We start from the raw sequence: 17,139 nt of genomic DNA on the forward strand, positions 1-17,139 counted from the left end.
CTCAACTATGGAATGTGCCTCAGAATTTTGACTGCTGAATTAAGGAGGTATGGATTTTTTTCGCATTCTTTAACATTGTTTTTTGCTTTTTTCATTTCTTATGTAGCTTCTAGTATTACAGTCTCATTCTAGCTGGAGAGATGTAGCAAAGACATCCGAGTTAGTGCATTTACTTGTATTCTTCATGTTGGCATTCATTATTTGCAGAGTAGAGAAAAATTTAGAAAAGCTGCTTTTCTATTTTTATTTTTTTTGAAAAGAGGAACCAGTTCTTGAATTTTGAGCACTCCCTTATTGGTAGGAATAGGAAGAGAAATGATTTAACTGTGAGAGTTTCCTATTGGAATACCTGTATATCCAAATTGCTTGTATGACACCTAATATAAACTGGTAATCATTGGACAGTCTATGAAATCTTTCGTTTTTAGCTGAAAATCAATGTTACATGGCTTCTTTTTTTGAGATAAAGAGTCAAAGTACTCGTATAATGAAGAATTTTAATAACAGCTAGAGTCTATGGGAAATTCTGATTTAGCCACCCACAGACATGATTTCAGAAGCAAAAAAATCTTTTATCCTTTAGAAAAGCAAAATGAAATGTCTTTTTCTGTGTCTCTGCAAGCATTACCCATTGGTATCTCATAATTTTGAAGCATACCCTCTTGGAATTCTTCAGACACTTCAAGGGTTACATGCTGTTAAAACTTAAATAACACACTTAACATTCAAATGGGTTAACCAGTTCTTTCTATTTAGCTAGTGCAAGTCAGTCACCTAAAACTATAAAGCTGATCTAGGTTACAGTGCAGTTAATTTTTTTGTTATGAAATAATAGTACTTAACTGCTTGAGAGCAGCCTGAGGAGAAGGTGGTTGATGAAAGACTCGACATCAGCCTTCAATGTGTGCCTGCAGCCCAGAATGGCAAGGGCATCCTGGGTTGCATCAAGCAAAGTGTAACCAGCAGGTAGAGGGAGGTGATTCTGCTCTTATGAGACTCCACCTGGAATAGTGCATCCAGTTCTGGGGCCCCCAACACAAGAAGGACAAAGAGGAGGGCCACAGAAATGAACAGAGGGCTGGGGCACCCTTTCTTTGAGGTCAGGCTAAGAGAGCTGGAGTTTTTCAGCCAAGAGAAGAGAAGGCTGTGAGGTGACCTGATAGTGGCCTTCCAGTATCTGAAGGGGTGCTAAAGGGAAGCTGAGGAGGGACTTTTTATAATTGGGTGCATCAACAAGATGAGAGGAAATGGTTTTAAACTAGAAGAGGGTTGATTTAGTCTAGATGTTAGGAAGAAATTCTTTACTGTGAGGGTGGTGAGACACTGGAACAGGTTGCCTGGTGAGGTTCTGAATGCATTCCACAATTCTATGAGTCTTATACTACGGTTAGATGAAAGAATGGTGAGTAAAGGGAGGCAAAGAAGAGAATTAAATTAAATCAGATGCTTTTGTTTTTATATTCTCTCACCAGTGACCATACCTGCTGAAGAAACAAAAAGGAATTTTTTTTTTTTTTTTTTTTTTTCCTGCACATTGCTAGTCATGGTGTGCTTAATTTGTTGAACTACAGAAATCTCCTTTGGGAAGAACTTTATCCATGTTTCTCCTGTCTTCTTTCAGGGTATTCCCTTACAGGAAGCTGAATGAGGACAGTATTAGGGAATGACAAACTATTGAGTAAACAAGAAATTGAGAGGTAGGGACTCAGTAATCATAACAACTAACTGTATGGACTTGACTGTCATTGAAAGTATGTGTAACTATGTCTACAAATTAATATCAGCAATACTGGAAAAAGTACTTTGTGAATAGCCATGTTGTTTATTTTGAAACATTTAGAGATGTTGAGTCTACACTTCTGACTTACACTTTCATCATCTTTTTCATCTTTTCAATCCGTTTCACCTTCTGTGAAATGGTAGGGGCATAGAAGGAATAGAGATGGGCGTTATTAGTGGTGATTGTTTTATGATTGTCCTGTTTAATATTCCTGCATGTTCCTCCTTCAGCTACTTGGAAAGTGTGTAATTCCACACTGGCTTTCCAGGAACACATAGTGAGAATGCAGAGCTGCTTTTTTATAGAATTTTGTGACCCAAGTGTTAACACCACATCTTCAGATATGGAGTTCCTCTTCTTGCATGACTGTCAAGATGTGTTTTATTTTTTTCTTCTAAGAAGCTGTTGCTGTATAAATTGTCAGTGTAGGCACTTAAATGATACCTGTCACTGCTAGGAGATGACAGCATTGCAAAATTTTGGACATCGATATCTTAAAGATGGGCTGTCTGTGATAGCAGAAAGGAACTGCCGCTCCTGAGCCTTTCTTGATATATCAATCAAAACCAGCTGTTAATCTTTTCTGTTGTTCTCACTGGAACAATCTATCAGAGCTAAAATCAATTTTTCTTCAATTCCTGGTTTGCCAATTTTTGAAGCATCTTTAAATAAATAATACATTATATAATATAAAAATAAACCTTTAAGACTGTTGAGTTTTATTCCTCATCCTACAGAGGGATAATTTGTAAACAGTATTACACTGGTGAAAGTATGGAGCAATGACAGTTAGGAATTTCTTGTTTGCTGGAAGCTCGTAAATAAGACCTAGCATTCCTCTAAGAGGTTTCAGGAGTAAGTTAATGATCAGGATAAGTGAATAAAAATGTATCTCAAAACATCAAAACAAACTGGGTTGGTATTTATTTGTTTGTTTGTTTTTTCTTTATTTTTCTTAAGATTTATTGTTTAAAGGACAGGACAAAAATAAAAGAATAATAATAAAAATAAAGTCTCCGAAACATTCTACTCTTTCTACTTCTATCTTTCAGTCCTTTCAATACCTTCATTAGAAGAAGTTGAAAGAAATATAACAGACCTAAGTAGCTGAGAGTGTTATTTTCTTTCCTTTTGGCTGTACCTTTATTTTTAACACTGATTCTCCTGTGAATGTTTTTATTTGTTGGAAAATGAGAGAATTTGGTTACAGAGAATACCTTACTGGGTGTTTTCTTTCATATTCACTTCCCTTTGGTGTGTTCAGTATTGGGCTTTCCATATGGATGCCAGATATCATCATCAAAGCCTCTTCTATTTGCTTTCATGCTTTGAATAAATTTGCATTAATATTGGGCCAATGTTGTAGAAATAAATTATGGCACAAAAACTAATGTGGACAAAACAAAAACAAACAAAAACAAAACAAACAAACAAAAAATGACAAACAAAAAAAACCCCCAAACACCTAGAAAATGAACAGCTACTGAAATGTGAACATCATAAGCAGAAGAGGGATGAAAATGATTAATGTCAGTGTTGACACTACAGGTCTTAAAATAGGCTGATTGACTGCTCTATAAACTGCAATAATTACGACTTCCTAAAAAGGTGCAAGAGTGGGCATAAAAATGTTCTGAAATTATGCAGCCATGTTAGAGTGCAGCACCATGGTGATTAAATGAGGATATTATGTATGCTGCCAAGACCTCTTTGGTTATATTAGTTTCTATTTAGATTCCTGTGATACCTTAGAAATTTAGAGTAAATACAAATGTTTAAAATTATATAACACAGGGTGGCTAGGGGTGGAGTAGATGCCTCCAATTGTTTTAAAAATTAGAGGTCAGAGGGCTTTATGTGGAGACATATTTCATTATTATGACTTTCCATCAGACTTCAGTATTCTGCCGGAAGTCATATTTCACTGAGGCAGTTAAGTTTGGGAAGGAGGAAGCTTAAATTGTATTTATTTATTTTGCCATAATTAAATTACTAATATAAACATTTTTTCTCTCATTTTTATTGGGACTAGCTAGTGATCCCATCCTACTGCATGAGGTTACTTTTTCTTAAGAATTCCTGGAGCAAGAAGTGCACTGCAGCAGTCCTGGTCAGCTGTACTTGGTGTGCTTTGTCATCACTGTCCCTGTAGGAAGGAAGCTAACATACATCTTCTTCTGTTTACCTCTGAACGGAGCCCTGAAAATATGTAGATCTTCTTGTAACTTTTATTTTTTCTTTTTTTTTTTTTTTTTCCTTATCTTTGTCACAAAGGTAACAGTAGTACTTTTCAAAGTATCACAATGTTAAAATCATAGTTAGGTATATCTCTTCAGTGTCAACTTTGGTATAAGGAAGTAGAAAAGTCTGAAGAGACTTTGCAGTTGCTTGTGAAGGCATAATGGCTTAAGAAGTGGGAATGCAGAACTTGGCTTCTAATCCTGGCTTCTGGCTCTAAATGCTGTTGGCAATTCCTGTCATGCATCTAGAATTTTGCAAGATTCTCTCACCTTCAGATTGTTCCCTGTTCACAGTCTGGTTGTAGTCTGCATAGCTAAATATGTCATGTATATTTGTGTGCATGTTTGCCTATGGTAACATACAGTGTTCAGAGGGGAATGCTAGATGTAACGATCAGACAGATATCTACCTCTTTTAACACTTGTGTGCCATGAATGAACATATAAACCTTTGGAATGGTTCAAACAAAAAGGTTTTCCTGTCATTTCCTTTGTGTGATTTTTCAGCTTTCAGTCTGAAAGATGAAAATGTTTCAGTGATGTAGAAATAAAAGAAGATTCTGTGAAAGCAAAACATTAAGGTTGCTACACCTGGATTATAAGAATGCTCTTAAATGAATCATCCCCTTTAAAGCAGGTAGAGAAATACACTTCTGTTCTGATTTACAGGACCTTCAAGGGAAGATAACTTTGTTTTGTGGCCAGATGCATTTTGTCTCCTGAGATGAGTTTTTCAGAATAGTTCACAGCGCAAGTAATTGATCCATTTTAGAAGCCTGTGGCTTTTTCATGAACTTCAAACAACCAATAGTCCTATATTTGATCGCTTCAGGAGGTCACTGACAGTATTAAAACCAAATGCTTTCTAGACTATCATGTAAAACAAACACAGAGGGCACTAGTTGTTTCAATTTTCATAATTTCTATAATGATGGCACAGCAGTTGTGTCTGAATGAACTTACTCTGTCACAAGCACTATGCTCTAGTATAATTGCTATATTTTAAAGAGTAGCTTAAAATGAAACCACAAAAAAGACTGCGTTCCTTCCCTGAGCTAAACAAATCAGAATACATTTATTTGTCAAATAGATACTTTCAGTAGGGAACAGTATTTCTGTTACCAAATGCCATATGGTGAACTTTTGAGGTTGTTTTAGTCACTTGTTCTGTTTCTGTATTTAACTTTCATTTTATTTATTTACATAAATCTTTCTATGATTGCAATTGATTAAAATTTAATTCAGTCAGCTGGGTATGTATGTATCGGTTATACACTTATATTTGAAAATCTGACAAAATATTCTCCCCTAAGCACTGTAAATGAAATCGATTACCAGAGTCGTTATTTGTAATGTGTTTCTGAGGATTAGACACATGACTAAATTTAAAGGAATGGTGCAAGTAGATGGGCAACATGCTATAAATATTTTTTCTGTAGTGAATCCTGAGGTATTTTTCAAATCTTTCTGTTTTTAAATGTGAACATCAGTCTCTGTATGACAAACCTGCTGGGAGATTAACCTTGATAGTAGTCATAGTACTCAAAATTAATATGTTGTCCTGTTTAAGCAGAAAATTGACATTTTGATCCACTACTTTGAACTAACGAAGGCCAATTCCATAGCAAAACATTAAAACAAACCTGAGAGAAGTAGTACCAGTCTGAACATTACAGTCAAAGTAACTCTTTTTTTCTTCTAAACCAATGACATGTAATACTATAATGTTGTTAGCTTTTCTACTGTTTATTTTTCCTTTTTCAGAGTACAGTAAGTGTAATGAGGCAGACAAGTTGGCTTTGCTTCGTTTCTTTCTAGTTTTTATACCTTTCAGAAGTCTCCTTTCCATTTATGAAGAGCACCAATACGTTTCTGATTTACAAATAAAATAACCTTACAGGTAGCATTAATAAAATTCTGAACTGAAGTTTTTTAGCTACTCCTCACATAGTAGCTCATTCTTTGGGAAGCAAATCTAACCCTTTTCTTTGTGTAGCATCTGATGTTTCTCTGAATTGCTGGGAAGGTATGACAGGAAAAATCTAAGCTATTAATATCAATTTTTTTTTGTATTAGAGGCTTATTACACTTATAGCCCTAACAGGGGCAAGTAGAGGACAGTGCAAAGTAATTACTTCCATAAAGTTTGAGTGTGTGTGTGTAAGTAAATGTGTATAATTCTCTCCAACTAGTTCCAGTGGCAGAAGACTACATAATTTTGCTGATGGTCATTCTAGAGAAATTGGTTAAGCAGTGCCAGATTATTTCCTCCATGCTTGCTACATGCTGTATTGCAGGTTTTTCAGTGTTCAGTTTGTCTATTAAAGGTGGTTGTGACAGATGTACCAGACCTATGCAATTCTCCCTATGATGCTATGATGCCCTTGCTCAGTATTAATAAAGTAGATGAAAAAGTGCTAGGCTGTTCAGAGTGTGAATTTCTCCTGTTGTGTTGTAATACCAGGATTTTTGAGCTGCCAATCAGGAGTTGTAGATATAAGATTTAAAGTGTAAGGAATTCATGTGAAGTAGGGAAAACACAGAAGTGAAAAAAATTGCATATTTTCTCTGTGTTGCAATCATAAATACTACGTGGTTTGATTATCTATTTTCTATTTCTGTAAAGAGTCATGTCTCAGATATTCTAACTTCTTTTTTCCTTTTTTTTTTTTTTTTACAATAAAGGTATGCTTTGTTTTATAAACGCTTGAAGAGCATTGACGACAATGAAGGAGGTCTTAACAAATTTTCAAAAAGTTACAAATCTTTTGGAGTTAACCAATTTGTGGATGGTGGAGTATATTGCAAAGAGTGGGCGCCAGGTGCAGAAGCGGTGTTTCTCACGGGTGATTTCAGTAAGTATTTTAGGAACATTTACCCTGCACTCCTCTACCACTGTGTTTTAGATCAGCGCCCTTTTCACTTAAAATGTTTGCTGTGGTAAACATTAAATTCTGATAGCAAAAATACATGTTATGTGTTGCTAATGTAATGGCAGTTAGTAACTTAAATAATCATCTTTTCTTCCATATTTGAATAGCCTAATAATGTGTGTGTTTCTATTGAATTCAGTATTATTTATTATAATTATGTATTTCTATTTTTATATCCATAAGATGATGACTACGCTAAAGACTTTAGCCTTATCACACTGTAGCATTAGCTGAATGTGCCTAGGCTGTCTGATAACCTCCCTGAAGATATACAGTAAGGATTTTGTGATATTGTGTAGAGGGAAGAAGAAATAATAGTGGAATAACCAGACTTATCTTCTCTACTAGTGTAATAGCAGCGCTGCTCAAGAACTAAGACTCTTTGTGATCCTAACTAATCACGAGAGTGCAGAAACAAGTACTGCTTCAAAATGGTAATATCAAATCTTATGTGAACATATTCCTGGAAAAGTACTATTCTCTTCTGGGAAAAGAAGAAGGAATGGTGTTGGCAGAACAGGAAGGTGGTGGGATCACAGTGGAAGAGCTGTATTGCTTAGTATGACAACTGGGAAGACAGTGATTTACTTACTTAAAGCTTGAGACAAAGTAATAAATTCGCATCTTTGTCAGAAGGTTAGCTACACTTAGGTCATGTTATACAAACTCTTAAATGCAAATCAAGTTCATTTTTGCTCTTAAATCTTGCAATACTAATTCAACTACATATATGTGCTATATAGTCCTAAGATACACTTCCAAACAGAATATGCAAAAGAAATATTTAAATATGCAATTTGTACATTAGTTCTCAGACATCAGTCCTAAACTGCATCTATTTTAATTGTCAGGCTTTGTATTCTATTGTTTTTTATTATTATTTTCCTTCTTTAAGAACTTGATTAAATAGTCTATGTCTGCTATTCACTTGTAATCTGAGCATGTAGGCGTTGATTACTTTTAGGAAAGTCTTTCATGCAGAAGATGAACAGAAAGGTTTGTTTAACAGTGCTTTTAGCAGTGGTCCCATTTGATACAGTTTGACCTAATGAATGACAGAGTAGCTTTCCTTCGAACAGTCTGTGCCATTTAACTTGAATAAGTGTTGATATATGGCATGTGAATTTTAATACAGGAATCAGATATATCTTTTGATTCCCAAACTCAGTAACAACTCATGACTATATTTCACCTCCTGATAGATTACAGTGTTGCTAGCTGTTAATAGTAACTGTAAGGCAGCTGTGTGAGGGAATTTTAAAAGCTAAACTTTACATTTATAAACACACACAATTCTCCTTTTCTCTTTCCTGCTTGCAGTCAAACACCATCAGCTAAATATTAGATTTTAAAATGAGGATATAAATTGTAAACTGCCTTGGAGTGGAGTTTGCAGGAGAGTACATGTATTGGTACTGGAAAAACCAACAACATAGGAATCAACAGAAACACACAAAAACAAACCTTTTTCATTTAAAAATATATATTGAATGTATTACATCATATGAAGCAGAATTTTAGGACTTAGAATAGTTGTATCTATGTTAATGAAATGTGGCAGTGAGAAATCAAAAGACTAAAAATGAAGTTCATTTTAATGTGGAAAAAAATGCATTTGTCCTATATATCATGTTCATCATCACTCATAGTAAAGTATTCATTCCCAGAGGGGAAGATAATGTACTCAGAAAGCATAGAGGAATGGAAGATTGTCATTCAATTCAGATGATTTGGCTTTAATAATATTCTGATGAGAAATTGGGTTGCAAAACCCTAAGATTTAGTGTCAGGCTGCTACAGGTGCATTTAATTAAAACTGAATCCCTTTAACCTTTCTTCAAGTTTTCAAACAGGTTAAAGTCTCAAACTACATTTATGATCGTATTGTATTTAAATTGAATATCAGGTTTTCTGTTAATAAGATTTTTTAATAAAAGCTCAGGTTTATAAAGAGGAAACTGTAATTGAAGTACTGGAGGGAGGAGGGGTTGAACTGTTAAAAGGAAGCAAACCAAACTTAAAATAGCAGCTCTTCAGTTTTAAGCTGAAATATAATGATATGTTATTTAAAAACAAGACAATTCATGACTTGTTTTAGTTTTGCTGTGGATAAATGGATCACAGTGTTTTCTCATAATGGTTTACTTACTTGGGTTTTATCTGTGAGTCTCTTAAGGTGTTCAGTTCAAAGACAAGAAAAAACAAATTTAAAAAAAACAAAACCAAACACACCACAGAATTCTACTTAACCTTTTAAGTTAATTATATTCAAGGATAGAAAACAAGTAAAGATTGATAGTGCTCAAATTATTTGTGTGTTTTTTTGTTGGTTTTTTTTTTGTTTGTTTGTTGTTTTTTTTGTGTGTGCGTGTGTTATATCTGCTGGGAAAAGGCAGAATGGCACATAAATCTGTATTCAAATTGGAGAATGAAATTGGAGCATGAATTTCGGTTAATTCCTGTATTTTCAGAGCTTTGTACCATGATATATTGAATAATGTCAGATATTGTTACTTTTTTTTTTTATTTTATTTTTTTTTAAATTTTTAGTTTTTTATAAGTATTCAAGTAATTCATTCTTTGGCATCTACTACTACATACTGAGAAGTAAGAAAATCTTTTTGTTAGGTTTTCCCTGAGAACAAGCAATCAGAACCTGTAGACAAGTAAGCTAATGATTTCAAAGTAGTGTAAGTTGTTGCTGCCACTGGAGCACGGAAATAAGTTTTGTTGTCATGTCTAGTTTTTTTTTTTTTTCTTTTTTTTTTTTTAATTACTTTCAACTCACTAACATGTTTAGTAGAAACATTGTTTTATATTAGCTTAAGTAACAGAACAGCTGAAGATGTAAACATAGCATTTATCAGCTGTTAGCATATGTACTTAAGATCTTGTGTGTAATTAATGTACGTAGGAGCTTGCAAGAAGACTGCTTATGGTTCTATACTTGAGATGAAAACCATGTGTCATTTTACTGCAGGAAATCATGCAAAGAGATCAGGAAGAAGGAAGATACGTCTTGCAATTCAGTTTTCTCTTTTGACTACTTTCTTGTTACCCTGATTCGCCTGTTGTTGAGGGCTACCTGAGGTGGACAAGTTTCAAAGCAAAAATAAGAAGTCATTTTAAAACTTGGCTTGCCATTTTTTTCTAGTTCAGAAATAGGTATATTGCCTGTGTCAGTCAGTTCAGAAGCTTTATATTTAGTTGCACTCATAAGAATTAACCGTGAACATCTATAGAAATGCACATAATTTTCTTGGCAGGCATTTATTTAGTTAAGGATGTCATAATGACTAACCTCACAGCTCTCCAGAACTCACTGAGTCAAAACAGTATGAAGAATCTTGAATTATAGAAACTACGCTTGGTTGAGTAAATGTGATTTGTGTTTTTGGGTCTTTTTAATGAAAAAGGAACCCTCTTCTGGATTTAATTAATTATAACTGTCGTCTTTAAGGCTAAAGTTACAAAGTGCTTAGTATTAAGTGGTTTTGTGGACATTGCTACCAGGTTTGTCTGCCCCTTCCTCATTCTCCTAGTTCACATATTTTGCATTATTAAGGACATCAGTTAGTCAAAACAGAAGCAACTATAGGTATGTGTATCCATATCCAGAGTTGGTTTAAGAATATGATTTATGGAGATGGCTTTTATTTTGTCTAAAATAATATAATATTTTTTTATTCCTTTTCTGTAATCAGAAATTGTCAAAGTAGCATTGGAATATAGTTTCCCAGTAAACATCATATTGAACGTCTCCTAAAGGAGTTGTGCAGCATTAGCTGATTTAAAAGTATTTGCTTTTGCTGAAAATGAAATATGCTCTGAAAAAGATTGAAAATACTTTTATGTCTTTGAATTGGTCATATTTTAAGATAAATGCACTTAATTCTGTGTTTTTATTATAGATGGCTGGAATCCATTTTCTCATCCGTATAAGAAAATGGATTATGGGAAATGGGAGTTGTTCATTCCACCTGGACAAGATGGTTTTTCTCCCGTGCCTCATGGATCCAAGTTAAAGGTGCTTGTTCTTACCTTTTTCTTTTCAATTCTTGTGACATTTCTTACTAATTTTGTCCTATTTTTTTTCTCCTAAATATGTTTTAGTTGTTATAAAAAACTCAATCAGTTTATATTTTTGTGCAGAGTGACCCTAAATGGTGAAACAGTAGTATACAGTTTTGTTTTGTTTGTATTTCATGCAACTACTTAGTATTCTATTCAAATCTTAGTACCCTGGTGGGACATGCTGTGCTTTTAACCATAACTTTTCAGGTGTTCTGTTTGTATGTAATATATCTAGCCTCTTAAAACTTAACTCTTAACACGTAGTAATTAGGAGTATTGATCAGTGGACTTAACTTAAGGAATTTGAGCTAAATACTCAATGAGGGAATGCTTATCATCAGTTGTATTTCATGAATATAAAGTCCTGTCTTTCAAAAATTAACTGAAGGTTTCTTTGAGCTGTCAAATACCACAATTTTTAAGCCTAGAATCATTACATGTGTGACAACAGCTATCACTGGATGTGTGGTTATTTACATGTGAGTATTGATTTCAGTCGTTGAGGTATACTTCTGAGTATTTGACTTGTTGCAGTTTGAGCTTCTGTTCTAGAGATATCAAATGATAACAGAGATCAGTAATGAGTAGTAAAGGAAAGAAATATAAGGAAATCATATATAAGAAAAGTGATCAACTGGGATTATTTGTATAATATATACTATAGTCTCAGGGCTCCTATCAACAAATCTAATACATAAAAAAAAATCTTCAGTTTTCCATTAAAAATCTGATCTGAATGAAATGGAATCTGACAAACAAAAATGTTTAAAAATGCACTGGAAATACTTGCTTGATGTGTGCTTAACACTGTGTTTATTATAGTATAGAAAATTGTCTCGGTAATAAATATGGGTGAATTGAAATTTAGGATTAATCATTCAGGGGTGTAAGAAAGCTGATTTTATTTTTCAGAGCAGGGGAGAAAACTGTTCTCTGCAACTAAAATGTGATGATTAAACAATAATTAATGACATTAGAGAATGGTTACTGATATTTTCTATAATTTAGAGATGATTAAGTTATGTTTTCTAACTGTTGCTAAATTTACCTTCTATTTATGTTGCATTTTCAAAATTTTTGTGCTTACATACTACAGAATGTTCTGTGCTCAGCGTAGAGACAAAAGGTGTGAATGATGAGAGATGTTGCTAACTGTTAGCAAATAGTGTTTATTCCTAAGAATGCTTAGCGAAATTGTGAGCTGTGTCCTTCTCTTAGTATAATCATGGTCATATTTCCTACTTTGAAACTGCAGATCTGTATAGTACTCACTCTCTTTCCATTTTCCATCTGTAAGGCAAAGACAATACTGCTCATAATTGGTTTACTATACAGAATTTCGGCTACCCAGGATGACGCTTGATATTAGTCATGTTATTCACTGTAGTTTTGTAGTTGTTCTGAAAAGGCTGGCAGAGCAGAACATGGGTTTCATTTCCTCCTTTTTATTTTCATTTTTTTTGCTTTTTTTCTTTTTGTCCTTAATTTGTGCTTTTGTGCAATTTGCTCTAACGAAGATATGTGCAGTTACCACTGACACTCAAAACATTTAATTACTAAAGAGGTCTATGAAGGTAAATTGTTATTATTCTGTCTGCCCCTAAGTCTGACTAGCTTTTGAATGCATATGTCCTGATGTGAATCAAATTTTGAAATCTTTGCACTTAAAATAGAAGTATACATAGTTATATGTATAACTTCACCCACACAATATTCATTGCTACCTTGTATGTAACTTTTCTGAAAATATTTCATGATTATTTTTGTGTTACTGGGGCCTGTGAGTCTAACACATCATTGTTTCCTTCCTGTGTATTTATGTACCATAAACTACTGTGTGAAAAATTCCTCAGTTTAGGTAAGGTGGTTCTGAGATGGCTTATCTGTCACAAAATCCGAAGTGAGGTTGGAATATTTCATGTAGTGAGAGTGTACATTATCCTCATGTTATGGGTGATCTTTCTATCTGCTGTCACTCTAGTAACAGATTCAAAAAACTGCTGCTCTTTTATCAGTGGCTTAATTAGGCATTATAGCCATTCATGGATTTGTTTATTTTGAGGATCGTTAGAATTGGTGTAGTAGAAAAATGATTTTCATTTTATCATTCATGTAGAAACTAAGAATATTGGATTTTATGCAGATAGAAATTATAATGCATATTGCAGAGGTAATGTATAAAGACACAGGCAGTGTTATCTGTGTATAATAGGCAAGGCAAAAAAAATTAATACTGAAGGTGTGTATGTGTGTATATCGCATTATCGTAAGAAGCATAAGGGCGTCATAAGTTTCTAAAATTTCTTTTGCTGGTGTTAATTCTTAAATACTTAAGTAGTCAACTTGTGAAATTCACGTAGAGATTTGAGTAATTTGCTTGGAGGAAAACTGTTCCTCCAGACGTTCCTTATCTTTAGCTTCTCTCTATACTATTTTCATCTTCAGTTCTACACAGGCGAATGCCTAGTTCTGAAATTGTGACAAGGTCATTTCTTTTAAATAAGTAATTTTGGATACAGAATGGAAATGGATGGAGTGTAGCTGGTGACACTTATTTAGATCAAGTCACAACATTTTTTTATAGGAAAATAAATGAGGAACAGAGGTCAAACATTTTCGTGTGTACAGTAGTAGTAGCTATCTACTGTAGCTCTTCAAGCAACCTTCTCATAACCAAAGACATAAAAGAAGGTGAGTTCAAACAGACAAACAAAAAAAAACAAACAACCCAATGAAGTCTTGCATTTTCACATGATTTTTACGCTGCTCTGCGTATGCTCTCTGTGTGTGTGGAGGAATGGATGCGTAGAGCAGTAGGACACCTTCGTTTTTCTTTGAAATAACAATGTTGTGTTTTTTTTCTTTTTTTCTTTCTTTTTTTTTTTTGGTTTTTTTTTGTTTTGATTTGGTTTTTGGTTTTTTTGTTGTTGTTACTTCGTGAAAATACCACTAGGTTTTTCCATATTTCCAAAATTCCTCCTAGGTCCAAACGGGAGCTTATAATTAGTTACTTGGTGAACAAATTTAGTTGCTGTTTTTTCATATGAGTGCCTTTTCTTTCTTTCTTTTTTTCTTTTTTCCTGACAGATGTCATAAGCCTAGCACAGATTTAAAACAAATAAAGAAGCCACCTCTGCTTCAATAAGTTGAACTTTGGTGTACCTCTGTTTCTTCATTCTAATGGGATCTGTTTGTTTAGTAAATCTCTTACTAAGGAATTAATCTGTGAGGAGGGGGTGAGTGTTATCTACTTTCATTGTCAGAAATGACTCAATTCTTCTTGCATTGACAGTTTTCCCAATTTCTTTTTTATAGTATACAACAAGCTGTTAGAGGAATTCAGGTGGATAGGCTTCTTAAGTCTTGTGTTATCACACACATGAAGGAATTTATCTGTGTTCCACTATTCTTTTCGATTGTTATTTATAAATCATAGAATCTTAGAATTGTTTAAGTTGGAAAAGACCTTGAAGGTCAAGTCCAACCACAACCTAACTGTCCTACCCCTAACTCTAACAACCCTCCGCTAATTTATCCCCAAACACCACATCCAAATGGATTTTTAATGCATCCAGGGATGGTGACTCAACCACCTCCCTGGGGAGCCTATTCCAGTGCTTAACAACCCTTTCAGTAAAGAAGTTTTTCCTTGATATCCAACCTATACTTACCCTGGTACAACTTGAGGCCATTTCCCCTCATCCTGTCATCTGTCACCAATGAGAAGAGACCAACCCTGCTCTTGCTGTAAGCGTGTTTCAGATACTGAAAGAAAGCAATGAGGTCTCCCCTCAGCCTCCTTTTCTTCAGACTGAGCAGCCCCAGTTCCTTTAGTCACTCCTCATATGGCATATTCTCCAAGCCCTTCACAAGCCTTGTTGTCTTTCTTTGAACCTGCTTCAGCACCTCAATGTCCTTTCTGTACTGATGTACCCAAAACTGAACACAGTACTCGAGGTGAGGCCTCACCAATGCCAAATACAGGGGCAGGATGACTTCCCTAGTCCTTCTCACCACACCATTCCTGATACAAGCCAGGATGCCATTGGCCTTCTTGGTCACCTGGGCACACTGCTGGCTCTTATTCAGCTGACTGTCCATCAATACCCCAAGGTCCCTTTCCATCAGTAGCTTTCCAGCCACTTACCTTGGCCCATTGATCCAGTGTATCCAGGTCCCTCTGTTGTGCTTTTCTCCTCTCCGGCAGATCTGCACTCCCTCCCTGCTTGATGTTATCTTCAAACTTACTGATGGTTTACTCAATTCCCTCATCAAGATCATCAATAAAGATGTTGAATAGGAGCAGGCCCCATTACTGAGCCCTAGGGACACCACTCATGACTGACCATCAACTGAATTTAACTTCATTGACCACAACTCTTTGGGCCTGGCCATCCAGCCGGTGTTTATCGAGCAGAGCATATGCCCATCCAAACCATGGACAACCAGCTTCTCTTTGAGGATGTTGCGGGTAACAGTGTTAAAGGCTTGGGGGGCAGCTAATGAAAATTCAAATCTAGAGAAAAGGGTCTTCCAAATTTAAGACTAATAATCAAATTCTAAAACATTTTGACAGAAAAATAATAAAGCATAGTACTTTTAAAATGGTGGCAATTATGATTATGGACTATCTGCTGCCTCAGAACATTGAATAGAAAATAATTTCTAGTATGGCATTTGTGTAAGCTGAACAACAAAGTTTTTATTCTGTGTGCTGAAGAAATTAAATAGTACTAAAATAGTAATAATTGTTACACTTTCAAGTAGTGACAGTGTTTTTTTTGTTTTTGTTTTTTTAAGTGACAGATTATGAATCATGTAATACATTTATCTGATGCTTTAACTGACAACGTGCTGAGTAGGTACTTGAAATTAAAACACGCTATATCCAAATCTTATTCATACATTAATGAAATTTAGCTCAGTGTAATTGATTCTGGTTTATTCCTGTTGGCTTCTGAAGGCAAGTGTTAGGATGTCTTCACAATGTAACTTTTTCCAAAGGTATGGTAAAGATTAGGAAAGTTTTCTGAAAAATTTCAAGGATGACTACATTTTTTGGTTTTATGTAGTCTTTTTGAGGCCATATAGATTTACTACCAACAGGTAGCTTTCTTGGATAGCTTTTATGTAATTGTATGCAGATAGATGACAGTAAGAAAAAAATATATCCAAAATACAAAATTGAAGTTGGCACCATGGCAAATAAGTCAGAATATCTTATTTTGTACAAAAATACAAGTCCATCTCTGCTGATTTCTTGTTTATATATAATTTTCTTTTTTTTATATATATATATATGTATGTATGTATTTATATGTATGTAATCATTAGTAATGTATGCAAAGGTGGAACTGCTTTGCATCAGGATGCTTAAACACACACTAGCCATGTTTAAAGTACCTGAAAGTACGTTTGTGTACCCTATGAGATTCTGGGGAAAGGAAAATTGGTTGGAAAGAATATTATCAAAACTTCATACTTAGAATATTTTACCACTCTATGTAATATCTCATAGAGCTGCATGCTCTGTGTTTAACACGGAAACCTTGAAAAAGAATCAAATGTGGTGAGCAAGTAGGTTAATCAGTGTCTGGGAACCACTGTTGGTAAAACTCATCAAGTGTAATTACTGCCAGTAATGAAGTAGATGATGTTGCAGCTGACCTTACTGATCATGACATCTAGTAGCATAGTATAAGACAGGTTTCAAGTTCAAGTCTTATATGTTTCAAGTAGTGTGAAACCATTTTTAATGTGAACATGAAAGAATAGTAAACATGAATAAATGGGATAACAGTTTTGTGGCTAGGTTGCTAGGTATAAAAGTGTTAGGGATGTGGTGGCTTTTTCCTTTAAACATAAGTTAGATCCTATGTAGTCAGGCAATAGTCTACACCTACAAAAGGGGCCCAGATAGCCCTAGATGAGGTAATTCCATAGGAAGTTTTCTGAAGAATCACTCCTTGTTTTCTTGTACGTACAAATATATTTCCTGCTTCTACATCAACTGTATGTGGGGATAATATTCTTGCTCATAGACTAAGTGCATCATCACTTAAATATAATGTCTTCAAGTGAGTGAGAGGGGCAAAACCCCAGCTCTGCTAAA

The 17,139-nt window shown here is 34.6% G+C and overlaps 1 protein-coding gene across 4 annotated transcripts in view; it reads left to right on the forward strand.

The window, feature by feature from the left end:
- Positions 1–17,139, forward strand: part of GBE1 (1,4-alpha-glucan branching enzyme 1) — a 140,222-nt gene that overhangs the window by 23,793 nt on the left and 99,290 nt on the right. For all 4 annotated transcript variants that reach the window (XM_015880095.2, XM_015880105.2, XM_015880114.2 and 1 more), the window contains exons 2-3: positions 6,706–6,875; positions 10,865–10,980. In XM_015880095.2, the coding sequence (XP_015735581.1) occupies positions 6,706–6,875; positions 10,865–10,980 (286 nt within the window). The remainder of the gene's footprint in view (positions 1–6,705; positions 6,876–10,864; positions 10,981–17,139) is intronic.

The sequence above is a fragment of the Coturnix japonica genome, chromosome 1 (assembly GCF_001577835.2).
Source record: "Coturnix japonica isolate 7356 chromosome 1, Coturnix japonica 2.1, whole genome shotgun sequence".
NCBI lineage: Eukaryota > Metazoa > Chordata > Aves > Galliformes > Phasianidae > Coturnix > Coturnix japonica.